Raw genomic sequence first — 22309 nt, 5'->3', positions numbered from 1 at the left:
TCCAGATGGAAGTACATAACTTTCCCTCTGGACCATGGTTCTGTGGGTGGTAAGCGGTTCCAGTCATTCTTTGCTTATCTGTTAGCCCAGATTTGAGTAGAATTCCTAACCATGTTCCTTCCAACCTTTGTCTCAGGATTGGTCAGAACTTCCCAACCTCTGTTCGATTTGCTCTTGGATCTCCGGATATTCATCTTCTTTCAGATCAAATTTAACTTCCGGGATCACTGACCTCAGACCCATTATTTTGTGATAATGGTCTTCATGTTCTTTGGTTAAGAACTTCTCTTCATTCCAAGATTCTTTGGATTAGTCCTCTTTCTTTCCTCTTGAGTTGGTTTGTTTTCCCTTGGGAGCCATGATCTTGATAGATTTTGGCTTAGTGATCACGAAAAGCACACCAAACTTAGAGGTTTTGCTTGTCCTCAAGCAAAAAGAAAAGAAAGAAGAGAAGAGAGAGAGAGAGAGAGAGGAAATTCGAATGTGTGAGGAAGGAGGGGTGAACGTTCATTTATAGAGTGGGGGAGGAGAATTTCGAAAACAAAGAGAGATTTGAAAGGAAATTTGAAAAGATTTTGAAAAATTTGAGAAAAGGGTGAGTTTTTGAAGAAGATTTGAGATTATTTTGAAATAGATTTGAAGAATGGTTTGATTTGTGAAGATTTGAAAGTGAATGATGAAAGGTTGAAGTGCATTTATGTAGAAGATTATGGGTAAAAAGAGGAAAGTTTGAAAAAATTTGAGTTGAAAACAAAAATGTGGTCCCCCCACCTTTCTGGCGTTAAACGCCCAGAATGGTACCCATTCTGGCGTTTAATGCCCACTTGGCACCCTTTTTGGGCGTTAACGCCCAGCCAGGTACCCTGGCTGGCGTTAAACGCCAGAAAACCTTCCTCACTGGGCGTTTTTCTGAACGCCCAGTGATGCTGCACACCTGGCGTTAAACGCCCAGAATGGTACCCATTCTGGCGTTTAACGCCCAAATGGTACCATTACTGGCGTTAAACGCCCAGAATGGTACCCATTCTGGCGTTTAACGCCCAAAATGCACCTTACTGGCGTTTTTTTGCCAGTAAGCTCATTTTCTCTGCTTTTTGAGCTGAATCCTTCTGTAACTCTGTGAATTCCTTCATTTTTGATATTGCCTCTGTAAGAACAAATCATATAACCTACTAATGACTGGGTTGCCTCCCAGTAAGCGCTTCTTTACTGTCTTTTAGCTGGACTTCCACTGAGAATCACTCAAGTCTCAGTTTTGAGCACTCCTGCTCAAGTTTCCTTCAAGATAATGTTTGATTCTCTGTCCATTAACAATGAACTTCTTATCAGAATCAATATCCTGAAGCTCAACATATCCATATGGTGACACTCCTGTAATCACATATGGACCCCCCCAACGGGATTTGAGTTTTCCTGGAAACAGTTTGAGCCTAGAGTTGAAGAGCAGAACTTTTGTCCTGGCTCAAAGACTCTGGTTGACAATCTCTTGTCATGCCACTTCTTTGCCTTTTCCTTATAAATTTTTGCATTTTCAAAGGCATTGAGTCTGAACTCTTCTAGCTCATTTAGCTGGAGCAGTCTTTTCTCACCAGCTAACTGTGCATCCATGTTTAGGAATCTGGTTGCCCAATAGGCTTTATGTTCCAGTTCCACAGGCAAATGACAGCCTTCCCATACACCAATTGGTATGGGGAGGTACCTATAGGAGTCTTGAATGCTGTTCTGTATGCCCACAGAGCATCATCCAAGCTCTTTGCCCAATCCTTTCTTCGGGACATTACATCCGTTCTAGGATTCTTTTTAGCTCTCTGTTAGAGACTTCTGCTTGCCCATTTGTCTGTGGATGATACGGAGTTGCCACTTTGTGGCTAATTCCATATCTAACCATAGCAGAGTATAGCTGTTTATTGCAGAAATGAGTGCCCCCATCACTGATTAGCACTCTGGGGACGCCAAATCTGCTGAAAATATTCTTCTGGAGGAATTTCAGTACGGTCTTAGTATCATTAGTGGGTGTAGCAATTGCTTCTACCCACTTAGATACATAGTCCACTGCCACCAGAATGTAAGTGTTTGAGTATGATGGTGGGAAGGGCCCCATGAAGTCAATTCCCCATACATCAAACAGCTCTATCTCTAATATCCCTTGTTGAGGCATGGCATATCCATGAGGCAGGTTACCAGCTCTTTGGCAACTGTCACAGTTACGCACAAACTCTCGGGAATCTTTATAGAGAGTAGGCCAGTAGAAGCCACATTGGAGGACTTTAGTGGCTGTTCGCTCACTTCCAAAGTGTCCTCCATACTGTGATCCATGGCAGTGCCATAGGATCCTCTGTGCTTCTTCTCTGGGTACACACCTGCGGATCACTCCGTCAGCACATCTCTTAAAGAGATATGGTTCATCCCAGAGGTAGTACTTGGCATCTGAAATTAATTTCTTTCTCTGCATGTAACTGTACTCCTTGGGTATGAACCTCACAGCTTTATAGTTTGCAATGTCTGCAAACCATGGAGCTTCCTGAATGGCAAATAGTTGCTCATCTGGGAAAGTCTCAGAAATCTCAGTAGAAGGGAGGGACGCCCCAACTACTGGCTCTATTCTGGACAGATGATCAGCTACTTGATTCTCTGTCCCTTTTCTGTCTCTTATTTCTATATCAAACTCTTGCAGAAGCATCACCCATCTGATAAGCCTGGGTTTTGAATCCTGCTTTGTGAGTAAGTATTTAAGAGCAGCATGGTCAGTGTACACAATCACTTTGGATCCTACTAGGTAGGATCTAAACTTGTCAATGGCATAAACCACTGCAAGTAATTCTTTTTCTGTGGTTGTGTAATTTTTCTGTGCATCATTTAGAACACGACTAGCATAATAAATGACATGCAGAAGTTTATTATGCCTCTGTCCCAACACTGCACCAATGGCATGATCACTGGCATCACACATTAATTCAAATGGTAATGCCCAATCTGGTGCAGAGATAACTGGTGCTGTGACCAACTTAGCTTTCAGGGTCTCAAATGCCTGCAGACACTCATTATCAAAGATAATGGAGTGTCAGCAGCTAGCAGATTACTCAGAGGTTTGGCAATTTTCGAAAAATCCTTGATAAACCTTCTGTAAAATCCTGCATGTCCCAGAAAGCTTCTGATTGCCTTAACATTGGCAGGTGGTGGTAATTTTTCAATTACCTCTACCTTTGCCTTATCCACCTCTATTCCCCTGCTTGAAATTTTGTGCCCAAGGACAATTCCTTCAGTCACCATAAAGTGACATTTCTCCCAGTTTAAAACCAGGTTAGTCTCTTGGCATCTTTTCAGGACAGTTGATAGGTGGTTAAGACAGGAGCTAAATGAGTCTCCATATACTGAGAAGTCATCCATGAAGACTTCCAGAAATTTCTCTACCATATCTGAGAAGATAGAGAGCATGCACCTTTGGAAGGTTGCAGGTGCATTGCACAGACCAAAAGGCATTCTCCTATAGGCAAACACGCCTGAAGGGCAGGTGAATGCTGTTTTCTCTTGGTCCTGAGGGTCTACCGCAATTTGGTTATAGCCTGAATAGCCATCCAAAAAGCAGTAATAATCATGGCCAGCTAGTCTTTCTAGCATTTGGTCTATGAATGGTAAAGGAAAATGATCCTTTCTGGTGGCTGTATTGAGCCTTCTGTAGTCAATACACATGCGCCACCCTGTGACTGTCCTTGTGGGAACCAGTTCATTTTTTTCATTATGAACCACTGTCATGCCTCCCTTTTTGGGAACAACTTGGACAGGGCTCACCCAGGGGCTATCAGAAATAGGATAAATGATCCCAGCCTCTAGTAATTTAGTGACCTCTTTCTGCACCACCTCCTTCATGGCAGGATTTAGCCTCCTCTGTGGTTGAACCACTGGTTTGGCATTATCCTCCAATAGGATCTTGTGCATGCATCTAGCTGGGCTAATGCCCTTGAGATCACTGATGGACCACCCAAGAGCTGTCTTGTGTCCTTAGCACTTTAATCAGTGCTTCCTCTTCCTGTGGATTTAAAGCTGAGCTTATAATCACTGGAAAAGTGTCACCCTCTCCCAGAAATGCATATTTCAGGGATGATGGTAGTGGTTTGAGTTCAGGCTTAGGAGGCTTATCCTCCTCCTGAGGAATTTTCGAAATTCCTTTACTTCCTCTAGTTCTTCTTGATCAGGTTGAGCATCTTTGAAGATGTCCTCAAGCTCTGATTCTAGGCTTTCAGCCATATTGATCTCTTCTACCAGAGAATCAATAATGTCAACGTCCATGCAGTCTTCTGGTGTGTCTGGATGCTGCATAGCTTTCACAGCATTCAACTTGAACTCATCCTCATTGACTCTCAGGGTTACTTCCCCTTTATGTACATCAATGAGAGTTCGTCCAGTTGCTAGGAAAGGTCTTCCTAGAATGAGAGTTGCACTCTTGTGCTCCTCCATTTCCAGCACCACAAAGTCAGTTGGAAAGGCAAATGGCCCAACCTTGACAATCATGTCCTCTATTATGCCTGATGGGTGTTTAATGGAACCATCAGCAAGTTGGAGGCATATCCTGGTTGGTTTGACTTCTCCAGTCAACCCAAGCTTTCTGATAGTGGATGCAGGTATTAGATTGATGCTTGCCCCAAGATCACATAAGGCTATCTTGGTGCAGGCACCTTCTAATGTGCAGGGTATCATAAAGCTTCCAGGATCTTGAAGCTTTTCTGGTAAGCTTTTCAAAATGACTGCACTGCATTCTTCAGTGAGAAACACTTTTTCAGTTTCTCTCCAATCCTTCTTATGGCTTAAGATCTCTTTCATGAACTTAGCATAAGAGGGTATTTGCTCAAGTGCCTCTGCAAACGGAATCTTTATTTCAAGAGTCCTTAGATAGTCTGCAAAGCGGGCAAATTGCTTATCCTGTTCCGCTTTGCGGAGTTTCTGAGGATAAGGCATCTTGGCTTGATATTCTTCAACCTTAGATGCTGCAGGTTTATTCCTTACAGAAATGGTTGAAGAGGCCTTGTTAGGGGGATAATCATCAGAACTCTCAGGTGCCTGATTCTCCTTGGGCGTTTGAACGCCAGGAGTGGATGAAGTTTGGGCGTTAAACGCCAACTTCTCCCCCTTTTCTGGTGTTTGAACGCCAGAACTGGGCAGGGAATGGGCGTTTAACGCCAGCTTTCCTTCCCTTTCTGGCGTTTGAACGCCAGTATTGGGCAAGGAATGGGCGTTTAACGCCAACTTTCCTTCCCTTTCTGGCGTTTGAACGCCAATAATATTCCTCTCTGGGCTCTTACTGTCCTCAGAGGGATTTTGAACAGTGGCATGGTCATCCTCTGTCAACTGTTCCTTAATTGACTTCTTGCTCTTTTGAGCAGTGGCATTCAGTGTTTTCCCACTCCTCAGTTGAACTGCTTGACATTCTTCTGTTATTTGTTTAGATATTTGCTGTTTTGCTTGATTCAACTGCAGTTCTATGCTCTTGTTAGCAACCTTAGTATCATGGAGCATTTCTTTAAATTCTGCTAACTGTTCTGTCATCAGGAGCAATTGTTGATTAAGCTCATTCATCTGTTCTTGAGGATCAGGATCATTGACTACTGCCATGACCTCTTCTTGTGGAACGAATTCCTTGCTAGAATATAAGTATTGGTTTCTAGCAACAATATCTATAAGCTCTTGAGCTTCTTCAATTGTCTTTCTCATGTGTATAGATCCACCAGCTGAGTGGTCTAAAGACATCTGAGCTTTTTCTGTAAGCCCATAGTAGAAGATGTCTAGCTGTACCCACTCTGAAAACATTTCAGAGGGGCATTTTCTGAGCATACCTCTATACCTCTCCCAGGCATCATAAAGGGATTCATTATCCTCTTGTTTAAAGCCTTGGATGTCCAGCCTTAGCTGTGTCATCCTTTTTGGAGGGTAAAAATGATTCAGGAATTTTTCTGATAACTGTTTCCATGTCTTTATGCTTGCTGTAGGTTGGTTATTCAACCACCTTTTTGCTTGATCTTTTACAGCAAATGGAAACAGTAACAGTCTGGAGACATCCTGATCTACCTCTTTATCATGTATTGTGTCAGCAATTTGTAAGAACTGTGCCAGAAACTCAGTAGGTTCTTCCTGTGGAAGACCGGAATACTGGCAATTTTGCTGCACTATGATAATGAGTTGAGGATTTAGCTCAAAGCTACTTGCTTTGATGGGAGGTATACAGATGCTACTCCCATATGCAGCTGTAATGGGGTTAGCATAAGACCCCAGAGTCCTCTTAGACTGATTAATTCCACTTAAGTCCATAATGGACAAAAGGGAAATGAGAATAATTGCAAAGAGATAAATTTTGTTTATTTTAAAAAATTTTTTTTTTGAATTAACCGAAAAAAAAAAGAAAATTAAAATAAAATAAAATAAGATAAAAGAAAAATAAAATAAAATTCGAAAATCAAAAATAAAATAAGATCAGAGCAAATTGAGAACTGAATCAATTAGTAAAGAAAAAGATTTTGAAAACAGCAATTAAGAAGATATGATTGAAAAAATTTTTATGAAAAAGATTTGATTCTTAAAAAGAGGAAAGAGAAAAACACAAAAAGACACCAAACTTAAAATTTTAGAAAATCAAACACTAATTTTTTTTCGAAGATTTTAAAGGAAAAACACAAAGAGGACACCAAACTTAGAACTTTTATGAATCAAAAAGGGACTAAGACAAGAAAAATTTGAAAATTTTAAAAGAAAAATAAAAGCATGCAATTGACACCAAACTTAGAATATGAAACTAGACTCAACTAAAAGACTCTAAACCAACAAAAATAAAACAGTCCTAATCTAAGCAACAAGATAAGCCGTCAGTTGTCCAAACTCGAACAATCCCCGGCAACGGCGCCAAAAACTTGGTGCACGAAATTGCAATAACACTTTTGCAATCCCGCACAACTAACCAGCAAGTGCACTGGGTCGTCCAAGTAATACCTTGCGTGAGCAAGGGTCGATCCCACGGAGATTGTCGGCTTGAAGCAAGCTATGGTTATCTTGTAAATCTTAGTCAGGATATTAGAAATTATCAGGATTGATTGTGAAAAGCAGAAGAACATGAAATGGTTACTTGTTTTGCAGTAATGGAGAATAGGTTGAGGTTTGGAGATGCTCCATCTTCTGAATCTCTGCTTTCCTACTGTCTTCTTCATCAAACATGCAAGTCTCCTTCCATGGCAAGCTGTGTGTAGGGTTTCACCGTTGTCAGTGGCTACCTCCCATCCTCTCATTGGAACGATTCCTAATGCCCTGTCACGGCACGGCATTCCATATGTCGGTTCTCAATCAGACCGGAGTAGAATCTAGTGATTCTTTTGGCGTCTGTCACTAACGCCCCGCCTTCAGGAGATTGAAGCACGTCACAGTCATTCAGTCATTGAATCCTACTCAGAATACCACAGACAAGGTTTAGACCTTCCGGATTCTCTTGAATGCCACCATCAGTCTAGCTTATACCACGAAGATTCCGATAAAAGAATCCAAGAGATAACTACTTAATCTAAGGTAGAACAGAGGTGGTTGTCAGGCACATGTTCATAGTTGAGAATGATGATGATTGTCACTGATCATCACATTCATCCGGATTAAGAACAAGTATTATCTTAGAATGGAAGCAAGCATGATTGAATGAGAAACAGTAGTAATTGCATTAATCCATCAAGACACAGCAGAGCTCCTCACCCCCAACCATGGGGTTTAGAGACTCATGCTGTGGAAGAAAACGTGTACAATGTCCTAAGGTCGCATTCGGTACTGATTACAAAGTCCAAAGGTCCTATAAGTAGTAAACTAGTATCCTAAGGTTTACAGAAATGAGTAAATGACAGAAAAATCCACTTCCGGGCCCACTTGGTGTGTGCTTGGGCTGAGCATTGAAGCTTTTATGTGTAGAGACGTTTTCTGGAGTTAAACGCCAGTTCTCATGCCAGTTTGGGCGTTTAACTCCAAGTTTTATGCCAGTTCCGGCGTTTAACGCTGGAATTTCTGAGGCCGGATTGCTACGCAGGTTTGGGCCATCAAATCTTGGGCAAAGTATGGATTATTATATATTGCTGGAAAGCCCTGGATGTCTACTTTCCAATGCCGTTGAGAGCGCGCCAATTGGGCTTTTGTAGCTCCAGAAAATCCACTTCGAGTGCAGGGAGGTCAGAATCCAACAGCATCTGCAGTCCTTTTCAGTCTCTGGATCAGATTTTTGCTCAGAACCTTCAATTTCAGTCAGAAAATACCTGAAATCACAGAAAAACACACAAACTCAAAGTAAAGTCCAGAAAAGTGAATTTTAACTAAAAACTAATAAAAATATAATAAAAACTCAACTAAAACTACCAAAAACATATTAAAAACAATGCCAAAAAGCATATAAATTATCCGCTCATCAGCTACGATTTTAGGAAATTGCACGATCGGCAAAAATTCCTTCCGGCAAGTGCACCGGTTATCGTCAAGTAAAAACTCACAATAGAGTGAGGTCGAATCCCACAAGGATTGGTTGAGTGAGCAATTCGGATTAGAAGTGTGTTCTAGTTGAGCGGAATCAAGATTTAGATGAGAATTGCGGAATGTAAAATTGGCGGGAAACGTAAATGGCAAGAAATTGAAATTGCGGAATCTTAAATTGCATGAATTAAAGAGCGAGAAGCTAAATTGCTGAAATTAAAAAGGGATCGGGGTGATTGCATGAATTTAATTGTAGAATGTAAAGAGAAAGTGGTAGATCAGAAATGGGGAATTCATTGGGTTTCAGGAGATATTGAGATCTCCGAATCAAAACATTTTTATCCCTTCCTCAACCAATGCGTTCATTGAATTTTGCTTGGCAATCTTATATGATTGGATCCCAATCCCTTGGCTCACCAATTCTCTCTAAAAATAAACAAATTCCCAATCCCTTGGTTTAAATGTTCATAAGAAGAGATGACGCTCGATCACTGATTATACCACACAGTTTCATGAACCACAATTTGGTAGGATTACATGTCACAATATCCATCCAAACCCCAATCCAATTCACTGTGAGAAAGCTTCTCTAGCATGAATCCTCCATTCCTTTCCCAAGGTTCCGAAGGATTCCAATTATGGATAGTTTCTTTCCCAAGAAAACTAACCAATGGAATTAGATCGAGAAGCTTTCTAACAAAAATTCAAGAGAAAAGATTGAAGAAGAAGATAAAAACTATTATTGATTCATTGAATTACAATAGAGCTCCCTAACCCAATGAAAGGGGGTTTAGTGAGTCATAGCTCTGAATTCAATTACAAAAAGTATAAAAACTAGAAAATTGATCCAAAAGTTCCCTTCTAACTTAAATTCTATCCTATTTATACACTTTCTAAATTGAGCTTCTGTTGTGTTGCTTGGGCTTTGAGGCCTTTCCCTGATTTCCTTTTGCTTTGGGTTTATGATCCATAATTCTGATGAGGCTGCTGATCCAATTCTGTAACATTCATTGAGCCAACTTAGTGATAATCAAGTAATGACACATGACTCAACAAATTGAAATTCCAGACTCATCAATTCTTCAGGCGCAATCCCATAAACCATGATATTCAATTGGGTTTCATACCAGAGTACGTTTAAGTTAATGTTTGTGCTCAAATGCTAACTTAAACTGCAATATCTTTGGCCCAGAAACCTTTTCAAATAGTGGCGTTTAAGTTGCAGTTTAAGCTTAAACTGCAACTTAAACGTTGGACACTCCTGGAGGTGGTATAATTCAAGCACGTTTAAGCTTCAGTTTAAGGTTAAACTGAAGCTTAAACGTGGAAATGGAAGAAAGCAACCCTGGAGGGTAAAGTAGTCGAACACGTTTAAGCTTCAGTTTAAGGTTAAACTGAAGCTTAAACGTGGAAATGGAAGAAGGCAACCCTGGAGTGTGGAATTGTCGAACACGTTTAAGCTTCAGTTTAAGGTTAAACTGAAGCTTAAACGTGGGAATGGAAGAAAGCAACCCTGGAGGAGAAATGTCGAACACGTTTAAGCTCCAGTTTAAGGTTAAACTGGAGCTTAAACGTGGAAATGGAGAAAGCAACCCTGGAGGAGAATGATCGAACACGTTTAAGCTCCAGTTTAAGGTTAAACTGGAGCTTAAACGTGGAAATGGCTCCCTGATGCATTTCATTTCTGGCGTTTAACTTCCAGTTTAAGGTTAAACTGGAGGTTAAACGCCACTTTCAGCTTTCATGATTTTGGCGTTTAAGCTCCAGTTTAAGCTTAAACTGGAGCTTAAACTCCACATGTGATATTCAAGCTTCCTTTATTGATTTTGTTGCTTCCTTGCCTAACCTCTTCTTCCCTGAAATCATCCAAACAACTGCATCAAAGTCTTGCAACATTTCATGAGAAATCTTCCATTCATAGCATTCAAGTAATATAACTAAAAACTCATGGAATTTGCATCAAAATCATACTGTTTGGATGGTTCATTACTTTGTTATTCATTTAACCATTCTTGGTTACTTTAAGCTCAAGAAAATGCATAAAACAACTAAAACTAACAGAAAATTGCTAGTGAAACTAGCCTAAGATGCCTTGGCATCAATGCACTTTCCTCCACAAAACTATTGGGAGCAAATCAACACCTCCCTAGGAGAATTAAGTTCCAACATAGGACAACTAAGGGTGGAGCACCAAGAACATTCCATTCTCCTCCATGAAATTAGAGAAGATCAAAGAATCATGAGAGAGGAGCAACAAAGGCAAGAAGGAGACATTGAGGAGCTCAAGCACTCCATAAGATCTTCAAGAGGAAGAACAAGCCACCATGACTAAGGTGGACCCGTTCTTTAATTTCCTTGTTCTCTATTTTCCTGTTTTTCGAATTTTCATGCTTATGTCTATCTATGTTTGTGTCTCATGATCATTAGTCTCTTAGTGTCTATGCCTTAAAGTTATGAATGTCCTCTGAATCTGTTTCGGGGGTTACCTGAAACTGTAGGTCGATCTCAGACGAGATCTTCTGTGCTGGTCGGAGCCGACGTGTCTGGCAGGTGTGTAGCGGCCGGAGCTGGTATGTCCGACTTGTTGGACCTGGTGATGGTGCTGATCCTTCATCCCCGGAGGGTGGGGGGTACCTGCAAGAGACTCCGATGCTTAAGTTAGCAAGGGTATTAAGCAGGTATTGAGTAGAATCAGAGTATGAGTTATACCTGGGTGCTCCAGTGTATTTATAATGGTGAGATGTGGCCTCCTGTGGATAAGATAAGTTAGTTTATCTTATCTTATCTTTTATCTTATCTTTGAGGTCATCTTTTAAGGGAACCGCCTTTATCTCTATGGGCTTTGGGCTGCCCTTGGATTTGGGACGTGTTCCTTTATTTGGGCCCTTTGTTTGGGCTTTTCTGTGACTTGGCCGAGCTCTTTGAGAAGAGGTCGGGTTGTCCTGACCTGAAGAGGTCAGTCGCTTTGTCTGTAGAACATCCCGGGTCAGACAGCTTGACCCAGGGTATGAACAGAATCCATCACCTTTCTTAAATGAAAAATGTTCTTAATTGAAAAAGAGAAGAATTGCATGAATTCTGAATTTTATAACAGATTAATTATTTTGATGTGGTGGCAATACTGTTATTTTCTGAATGTATGCTTAAACAGTGCATATTTCTTTTGAATTTGTTTTTCATGAATGTTGGCTCTTGAAAGAATAATGAAAAATGAGACATGTTATTGAGGATCTGAAAAATCATAAAAATGATTCTTGAAGCAAGAAAAAGCAGTGAATATTCAAAAAAAAAGAGAGAAAAGTGAAAACGAAAAAAAAAAAGAAAAAAAAAGGAAAAAATAATAAAGTCGTGATCCAAGGCAAAAAGAGTGTGCTTAAGAACCCTGGACACTTCTAATTGGGGACTCTAGCAAAGCTGAGTCACAATCTGAAAAGGTTCACCCAATTATGTGTCTGTGGCATGTATGTATCCAATGGTAATACTGGAAGACAGAGTGCTTTGGGCCACGGCCAAGACTCATAAAGTAGCTGTGTTCAAGAATAATCATACTTAACTAGGAGAATCAATAACACTATCTGGATTCTGAGTTCCTATAGAAGCCAATCATTCTGAATTTCAAAGGATAGAGTGAGATGCCAAAACTGATCAGAGGCAAAAAGCTAAAAGCCCCGCTCATCTAATTAATACTGATCTTCATAGATGTTTTTGGAATTCATTGCATATTCTCTTCTTTTTATCTTATTTGATTTTCATTTGCTTGGGGACAAGCAACAATTTAAGTTTGGTGTTGTGATGAGTGGATAATTTATACGCTTTTTGGCATTGTTTTTAGTATGTTTTTAGTATGTTTTAGTTAGTTTTTATTATATTTTTATTAGTTTTTAGTTAAAATTCACTTTTCTGGACTTTATTATGAGTTTGTGTGTTTTTCTGTGATTTTAGGTATTTTCTGGCTGAAATTGAGGGACCTGAGCAAAAATCTAATTCAGAGGCTGAAAAGGACTGTAGATGCTGTTAGATTCTAACCTCCCTGCACTCGAAGTGGATTTTCTGGAGCTAGAGAAGCCCAATTGGCGCGCTCTCAATTGCGTTGGAAAGTAGACATCTTGGGCTTTCCAGCAATGTATAATAATCCATACTTTGCCCGAGATTTGATGGCCCAAACCGGCGTTCTAAATCAGCTCAAAACTGTCCGGCGTTAAACGCCGGAACTGGCACAAGAATGGGAGTTAAACGCCCAAACTGGCACAAAAGCTGGCGTTTAACTCCAGGAAAAGTCTCTACACATGAAAGCTTCAATGCTCAGCCCAAGCACACACCAAGTGGGCCCGGAAGTGGATTTTTATGTCATTTACTCATTTACAAATAGGACTTTTTGCTATTGTATTTTCATCTTTGGATCTTTGGATCTTTGGATCTTTGATCATCTTTTGATTATTTTAGATCTTAGGATCATCTTTGGATGCCTAGTTCTTAGATCATTGGGAGGCTGGCCATTCGGCCATGCCTAGACCTTGTTCTTATGTATTTTCAACGGTGGAGTTTCTACACACCATAGATTAAGGTGTGGAACTCTGCTGTACCTCGAGTATTAATGCAATTACTATTGTTCTTCTATTCAATTCAGCTTGTTCTTATTCCAAGATATTCATTCGCACTCAAGAACTTGATGAATGTGATGATTATGTGACGCTCATCATCATTCTCACTTATGAACGCGTGCTTGACAACCACCTCCATTCTACAAGCAAACAAGGCTTGAATGTTTATCTCTTAGATTCCTTAATCAGAATCTTCGTGGTATAAGCTAGAATTAATGGCGGCATTCAAGAGAATCGGAAGGTCTAAACCTTGTCTATGGTATTCTGAGTAGGATTCAATGATTGAATGACTGTGACGAGCTTCAAACTCCTGAAGGCTGGGCGTTAGTGACAGACGCAAAAGAATCACTGGATTCTATTCCAACCTGATTGAGAACCGACAGATGATTAGCCGTGCTGTGACAGAGCGCGTTGAACATTTTCACTGAGAGGACGGTACTGTAGCCACTGACAACGGTGATGCCCAACATACAGCTTGCCATGGAAAGGAGTAAGAAGGATTGGATGAAGACAGTAGGAAAGTAGAGAGACGGAAGGGACAAAGCATCTCCATACGCTTATCTGACATTCTCACCAATGAATTACATAAGTATCTCTATCTTTATGCTTTATTCATAAATCATCTATAACCATTTGAATCTGCCTGACTGAGATTTACAAGATGACCATAGCTTGCTTCATACCAACAATCTCCGTGGGATCGACCCTTACTCGCGTAAGGTTTATTACTTGGACGACCCAGTGCACTTGCTGGTTAGTTGTGCGGAGTTGTGATAAAGAATTTAGATTGCAATTGAGCGTACCATGTTGAGGGCGCCATTGATGATCACAATTTCGTGCACCAGCAGACTATCTCAGGACTCTTGAAATAAAGATTCTGTTTGCAGAGGCACTTGAGCAAATACCCTCTTATGCTAAGTTCATGAAAGAGATCTTGAGTCATAAGAAGGATTGGAGAGAAACTGAAAAAGTTTATCTCAATGAAGAATGCAGTGAAGTCATTCTGAAAAGCTTACCAGAGAAGCTTAAAGATTCCGGAAGCTTCATAATACCATGCACATTAGAGGGTACTTGTACCAAGAAAGCTCTATGTGATCTTGGAGCAAGTATCAACCTAATACCTGTATCCACTATCAAAAAGCTTGGTTTGACTGAAGAAGTCAAGCCAACCCGGATATGTCTCCAACTTGCTGATGGCTCTATTAAATACCCATCAGGTGTGATTGAAGACATGATTGTCAAGGTTGGGCCATTTGCCTTTCCCACTGACTTTGTGGTGCTGGAAATGGAGGAGCACAAGAGTACAACTCTTATTCTAGGAAGACCTTTCCTAGCAACTGGACGAACCCTCATTGACGTCCAAAAAGGGGAATTAACCCTGAGAGTCAATGAGGACGAGTTTAAGTTGAATGTTGTCAAAGCTATGCAGCATCCAGACACCCCAAACGATTGTATGAGCATTGATATAATTGACTCTCTGGTGAAAGAGGTCAATATGACTGAGAGTCTCGAATCAGAGCTAGAGGATATCTTTAAAGATGATTAGCCTGATCTGGAAGAACCAGAGAGAATAATAGAACCTCTGAAAATCCCTCAGGAAGAGGAGAAATCTCCTAAACCCGGGCTCAAACCATTACACCATCCCTGAAATATATATATTTCTGGGAGAAGGTGACACTTTTCCTGTAATCATAAGCTCTACCTTAGAGCCACAGGAAGAGGAAGCACTAATTCAAGTGCTGAGGACACACAAGACAGCTCTTGGGTGGTCCACAGTGATCTTAAGGGCATTAACCCAGCCAGATGCATGCACAAGATCCTATTGGAGGATGACACTAAGCCAGTGGTTCAACCACATAGGCGGCTGAATCCAGCCATGAAGGAGGTGGTGCAGAAGGAGGTCACTAAATTACTAGAGGCTGGGATTATTTATCCTATTTCTGATAGCCCCTGGGTGAGCACTGTCCAAGTCGTCCCTAAGAAAGGTGGCATGACAGTGATTCATAATGAAAAAAAATAAACTGGTTCCTACAAGAACAGTTACAGGGTGGCGTATGTGTATTGATTACAGAAGCCTCAATACAGCTACCAGAAATGATCATTTTCCTTTACCATTCATAGACCAGATGCTAGAAAGACTAGCAGGTCATGATTACTATTGCTTCTTGGATGGATATTCAGGTTATAATCAAATTGCAGTAGATCCCCAGGATCAAGAGAAAACAGCATTCACATGTCCATCTGGAGTATTTGCATACAGAAGGATGCCATTTGGTCTGTGCAATGCACCTGCAACCTTTCAAAGGTGCATGCTCTCTATTTTCTCTGATATGGTGGAAAAATTTCTGGAAGTCTTCATGGATGACTTTTTAGTATTTGGAGACTCATTCAACTCCTATCTTGACCATCTAGCACTTGTTCTAAAGAGGTGCCAAGAGACTAACCTGGTTTTAAACTGGGAGAAATGTCACTTATGGTGACTGAAGGAATTGTCCTTGGGCACAAAATTTCGAACAAGGGAATAGAGGTGGATCAAGCTAAGGTAGAGGTAATTGAAAAATTGCCACCACCTGCCAATGTTAAGGCAATCAGAAGCTTTCTGGGGCATGTAGGATTCTATAGGAGGTTTATAAAAGATTTTTCTAAAATTGCAAAACCTCTGAGTAATCTGCTAGTTGCTGACACCCCATTTATCTTTGATAAGGAGTGTCTGCAGGCATTTGAGACTCTGAAAGCTAAGCTGGTCATAGCACTAGTTATCTCTGTACCAAACTGGACATTACCATTTGAACTAATGTGCGATGCCAGTGACAATGCTATTGGTGCAGTGTTGGGACAAAGGCATGTCAAGCTTCTGCACGTCATTTATTATGCCAGTCGTGTTTTAAATGACACACAGAAGAACTACACAACCACAGAAAAAGAGTTACTTGCAGTGGTTTACGCCATTGACAAGTTCAGATCTTATTTAGTAGGATCAAAAGTGATTGTGTACACTGACCATGCTGCTCTTAAATATCTACTCACAAAGCAGGATTCAAAACCCAGACTCATAAGATGGGTATTGCTTCTGCAAGAGTTTGATATAGAAATAAGAGACAAAAAAGGGACAGAGAACCAAGTAGCAGACCAGAAGAAGGGGCGTCCCTCCCTCTTTCTGAGATCTCTGAAAATTTTCCGGATGAGCAACTCTTTGCCATCCAGGAAGTAACATGGTTTGCAGACATTGCAAACTACAAGGCTGTGAGATTCATACCCAAAGAGTATAATAGGCAGCAATCCAAGAAATTGATCTCGGATGCAAAGTATTATATGTGGGATCAACCATAGCTCTTCAAGAGATGTGCAGATGGAGTAATCCGTAGATGTGTGCCTAAAGAAGAAGCACAAAAGATCCTCTGGCATTGCCATGGATCACAGTACGGAGGACATTTTGGAAGTGAGCGAACAGCCACAAGAGTCCTCCAATATGGCTTCTACTGGCCTACACTCTATAAAGACTCTCGAGAGTTTATACTTAATTGTAACAGTTGCCAAAGATCTGGCAATCTACCTCACAGTTATGCCATGCCTCAACAAGGGATCTTGGAGATTGAGTTGTTTGATATATGGGGTATTGACTTTATGGGGCCTTTCCCACCATCATACTCAAACACTTATATTCTGGTGGCAGTGGATTATGTATCCGAATGGGTGGAAGCTATTGCAACACCCACTAATGATACTAAGACAGTGATGAAATTCCTCAAGAAACATATCTTCAGCAAATTTGGTGTCCCTAGAGTACTAATCAGTGATGGGGGTGCTCATTTCTGCAATATCTTCGGCAAATTTGGTGTCTCTGCTATGGTTCGATATGGAGTTAGCCACAGGGTAGCAACTCCATATCATCCACAGACAAATGGGCAAGCTGAAGTCTCTAATAGAGAACTTAAAAGAATCCTGGAACAGACTGTGATTAACCGTAGAAGGGATTGGGTAAGAAGCTTGGATGATGCTCTGTGGGCATACAGAACAGAATTCAGGATTCCTATAGGGACCTCTTCATACCAGCTTGTGTATGGAAAAGCCTGTCACGAGCTAGAGGAATTCAGACTCAATGCTTTCGAAAATGCAAAAATTTACAAAGAGAAAGCAAAAAGATGGCATGACGAAAAACTGTCATCCAGAGTCTTTGAGCCAGGGCAGAAAGTTATGCTGTTTAACTCTAGGCTCAGATTATTCCCTAGAAAGTTGAAATCCCGGTGGAGAGGACCATATGTGATTACAGGTGTGTCACCATATGGATATGTAGAGCTTCAGGATAATGACTCTAACAAAAAATTCATTGTTAATGGACAGAGAGTTATACATTATCTTGAAAGAAATTTTGAGCAAGAATGCTCAAAATTGAGACAATAAAGACAATAAAGAAGCGCTTGCTGGGAGGCAATCCAGCCATTAACAAAGATTATTTGTTAATTAATTGATAAATTAACAGGTTCATATTAATTTTCTTCAAGGTAAAGTATCAATTGCATGAGCTCACAGATTACAGAAGGATTCAGAGGATAAAATAGCAAAAAGAAGCTCACTGGTGCGAAAACGCCAGTAAGAGCTGTTTTGGGCATTAAACGCCCAAAAGAAGCATCTACTGGGCGTTTAATGCCAGTAGAGATAGCCATCTGGGCGTTAAATGCCAGAAAGAAGCAACTTCTGGGCGTTTAACGCCAGATTTATAGCGTCTTGGGTGTTCAGAAAAATGCCCAGTGATAAGGGTGTTTCTGGCGTTTAACGCCAGCTAGAAGCAACAGCTGGGCGTTAAACGCCCAGACTAAGCACCAACTGGGCATTAAACGCCCAAAACATGCAGCAGTTGGGCGTTTAACGCCAGGATTATGGAAGGGAGGAAGTTTTTGTTCCCAACTTGATTTTTTTCAAATTTTCATGTTTCCATCCATAATTTCTTCCATAAACATATTACAAATCCTAATTTTTCAAATCCTTTTTCAAAGATATCAAATGTATCTTAATTCTAAACATAATTTTTTTTAAATCCTCTTCAACTTCTTTTCAAATCTTTTTAAATTCTTCTCAAATCTTTTTAAACTCATCATATCTTCTTTTCAAAATTTAGATTTATCTTTTTCAAATATCTTTCATATCTTTTCTATCTTAAATTACATCTTTTTCCTATCATACTTATCTCTTACAAATCATATCTTCTATCCAATCTTTTTCAAAAATTTTCGAAAACCCACCCCCCTTCCCTTTAAATCCACGTTTGGCCTCCCTCCTCTCCTTCACAATTCGAACTTGGCTCTCCATCTATCCCTCTCATTTCCTTTCTTTTGTTTGAGGATAAGCAAACCTCTAAGTTTGGTGTGTTTATCCATGATCACTAAACCAAAACCCACTAAGATCATGGCTCCTAAGAGAAAACAAACCACTCCAAGAGGTAAGAAAGAGAATATTCCAAAACCACTTTAGAATCAAGGGAAGTTCTTAACCAAAGAACATTCAGACCATTACTACAAAATAATGGGTCTAAGGTCAGTGATCCCGAAAGTTAAATTCGATCTGAAAGAAGACGAATATCCGGAGATCCAAGAGCAAATTCGAAACAGGAGCTAGGAAATCCTAGCTAATCCTGAAACAAAGGTAGAAAGAAACGTGGTTCAGGAATTCTACTCTAATCTTTAGCAAACAGACAGGCAGAGAATAGCTGGAACCGCCTTCTATGACTATCGGACTTTGGTCAGAGAGAAGATTGTTCACCTCTACCCTGACAAAATCAGGGAGATCTTCAAGCTACCTCAGCTGAAAGATGATCCAGACTCCTTTAATAGGAGAATGATGAGAACAAATAAGCGCTTAGATGAAATTCTAGAGGACATATGCCTCCCTGGAACCAAGTGGATAACCAACACAAAGGGTGTCCCAAATCAACTCAAGAGAGGAGATCTCAAACCAGTCGCAAGAGGTTGGCTGGACTTCATTGGGCATTCTATACTGCCTACTAGCAACCGCTCTGAAGTCACCATCAAAAGAGCAGTAATGATCCATTGCATTATGTTGGGAAAAGAAGTGGAAGTTCATCAGCTGATCTCTTGTGAAATTTACACAATTGCAAACAAGAACTCCAAAGATGCCAAATTGGCTTATCCAAGCTTAATCTCTATGCTATGTAAAGATGCTGGGGTAAAGATGGGAGTAAATGAGTATATCTCAGTTGAGCAACCAATCACCAAAAAGTCAATGGAAGGACAACAATTGCAGGACGACCATATCAAGAGGAAAGCACAGGAGTTCCTCCCGGAAATCCCTCAAATTGAATACTTGGAGCGTCTTAAAGCATCTGTCATCAAGTTGCAAGAAGCTATGGAACAACTCAAGGAAGAATAGCAAAATCAAAGTAGCATGCTTTGCAAATTGCTTAGGGAACAAGAAGAGCAAGGGCGTGAACTGAAACAACTGAAGCGACAGAAGCTATCTCTTGAAGGGCCAAGCACCCCACAGACTAAAGGAGCATCCACCTCCCAAAATAAAGGTTGTTGAGTTCTAATCTTTGCCTTAACTCTGTGATAATTGTTCTTATTAGGAATTTACCTTAGAAGTTATATATGAGTAGTAGTAATTAGTTTTTTTTATATTAATTTTATCTCCAATTAAGATATAATTTATTTTTTTCATCATCATCAAACATAAATAAAATAGCAGATTTTTAGAATAAGGAGGCAATATTTTTTTTCGAGTTTTTAATAAGGAAAAATCTAATTATTTATATGTGGTGACAATACTTTTTGTTTTCTGAATGAATGCCTGAATAGTGCATATTTTTTATATTGAATTTTATGAATGTTAAAATTGTTGGCTCCTGAAAGAAAAATTATGAAATTGATTCTTGAAGCAAGAAAAAGCAGTGAAAAAAATGAAGAAGCAGCAGAAAAAGCCAATAGCCCTTTAAACCAAAAGACAAAGGTAAAAAGGATCCAAGGCTTTGAGTATCAATGGACAGGAGGGTCTAAAGGAATAAAATCCTGGCCTAAGCGGCTAAATCAAGCTGTCTCTAACCATGTGCTTGTGTCATGAAGGTCCAGGTAAAGAGCTTGAGATTGAGTGGTTAAAGTCATGATCCAAAGTAAAAGAGTGTGCTTAAGAACTCTGGAAACCTCTAATTGGGGACTTTAGCAAAGCTAAGTCACAATCTGAAAAGGTTCACCCAGTTATGTGTCTGTGGCATTTATGTATCCGGTGGTAATACTGGAAAACAAAGTGCTTAGGGCCACGGCCAAGACTCATAAAGCAGCTGTGTTTAAGAATCAACATACTAAACTAGGAGAATCAATAATACTATCTGAATTATGAGTTCCTATGGATGCCAATCATTCTGAATTTCAAAGGATAAAGTGAGATGCCAAAACTGTTCGGAAGCAAAAAGCTACTAGTCCCGCTCATCTAATTAGAATCTGAGCTTCACTTAAAACTCTGAGATATTATTGCTTCTTGATTTCTTTTTATCCTATTTTATTTATCTAGTTACTTGGGGACAAGCAACAGTTTAAGTTTGGTGTTGTGATGAGCGGATATTTTATACACTTTTTGGGGGTAATTTTATGTAATTTTTAGTATGTTTTAGTTAGTTTTTAGTATATTTTTATTATTTTTTAGGCAAAATTCATATTTCTAGACTTTACTATAAGTTTGTGTGTTTTTATATGATTTCAGGTATTTTCTGGCTGAAATTGAGGGAGCTGAGCAAAAATTTGATTCAGGCTGAAAAAGGACTACTGATGCTGTTGGATTCTAACCTCCCTGTACTTGGAATGGATTTTTTGTAGCTACAGGAGTTCAATTGGCGCGCTCTCAAATGGGTTGGAAAGTAGACATCCAGGGCTTTCCAGCAATATAGAAAGTCCATACTTTGCTCGAATATAAACGACGTAAACTGGCGTTTAACGCCAGTTCCATGTTCCATTCTGGCGTCAAACGCCAGAAACAGGGTACCAGTTGGAGTTAAACGCCCAAAACAGGTTACAACCTATTGTTTAACTCTAGAAATAGCCCAGACACGTGAAAAGCTCAAGTCTCAGCCCCAGCACACACCAAGTGGGCCCCAAAAGTGGATTTCTGCACTATCTATCTTAGTTTACTCATTTTCTGTAAACCTAGGTTACTAGTTTAGTATTTAAACAACTTTTAGAGATTTATTTTGTACCTCTTGACATTTTAGATCTGAACTTTGTACTCTTTGATGGAATGAGTCTCTAAACTCCATTGTTAGGTGTGAGGAGCTCTGCTGTGTCTTGATGGATTAATGCAATAATTTCTGTTTTTCATTCAAACACGCTTGTTTCTATCTAAGATATTCATTCGCACTTCAATATGATGAATGTGATGATCCGTGACACACATCACCATTCTCAACCTATGAACGCATGCCTGACAACCACCTCCGTTCTACATTAGACTGAATGAGTATCTCTTGGATTCCTTAGTTAGAGTCTTCGTGGTATAAGCTAGAATCCATTGGCAGCATTCTTGAGAATCCGGAAAGTCTAAACCATGTCTGTGGTATTCTGAGTAGGATTCTGGGATTGAATGACTGTGACGAGCTTCAAACTGACAAGGATTGGGCGTAGTGACAGACGCAAAAGGATCAATAGATCCTATTTTAGCATGAGTTAGAACCGACAGATGATTAGCCGTACGGTGACAACACACCTGGACCATTTTCACTGAGATGACGGATGGTAGCCATTGACAACGGTGATCCACCAACATATAGCTCACCATAGGAGGAACCTTGCGTGCGTGAAGAAGAAGACAGGGGGAAAGCAGAGATTCAGATGACAAAGCATCTCCAAAACTCCAACATATTCTCCATTACTGCGTAACAAATATTCATTTTATGCTCTTCCACTTTTTACAATTGAAACTAAAGAACCCTATTGGTATCCTGACTAAGAATAATAAGATAACCATAGCTTACTTCAAGCCGGCAATCTCCGTGGGATCGACCCTTACTCACGTAAGGTATTACTTGGACGACCCAGTGCACTTGCTGGTTAGTGGTACGAATTGTGAAAAGTGTGATTTACAATTTCATGCACCAAGAAGCTCAAGAGCTTATTGAGACAGTTGCCACTAATCAGCATCTGTACTCATCTACTGAGACTTCTATAAAAAGAGAAGGTTAAGGCAGTATTTACTGAGCCTAACCCTCTAGAGCAAGATGACCCATTAACTTA

General features: G+C 40.1%; 1 protein-coding gene across 1 annotated transcript in view; it reads right to left on the bottom strand.

Annotated features, from left to right (window-relative positions):
• The window catches only part of LOC130980890 (uncharacterized), a gene marked incomplete at its 3' end in the record, with an annotated part of 29218 nt that extends 7427 nt beyond the window's left edge, over positions 1 to 21791 (bottom strand). The window contains exons 1-2 of the mRNA XM_057904538.1: positions 21783 to 21791; positions 3100 to 3849 (exon numbers count right to left, since the gene is read on the bottom strand). Of these exons, the coding sequence (XP_057760521.1) occupies positions 3100 to 3849; positions 21783 to 21791 (759 nt within the window). The remainder of the gene's footprint in view (positions 1 to 3099; positions 3850 to 21782) is intronic.
• Positions 21792 to 22309: the final 518 nt, after the last annotated feature.

Source organism: Arachis stenosperma, chromosome 1 (assembly GCF_014773155.1).
Source record: "Arachis stenosperma cultivar V10309 chromosome 1, arast.V10309.gnm1.PFL2, whole genome shotgun sequence".
Lineage (NCBI taxonomy): Eukaryota > Viridiplantae > Streptophyta > Magnoliopsida > Fabales > Fabaceae > Arachis > Arachis stenosperma.
This window is presented reverse-complemented; position numbering and strand designations above follow the sequence as displayed.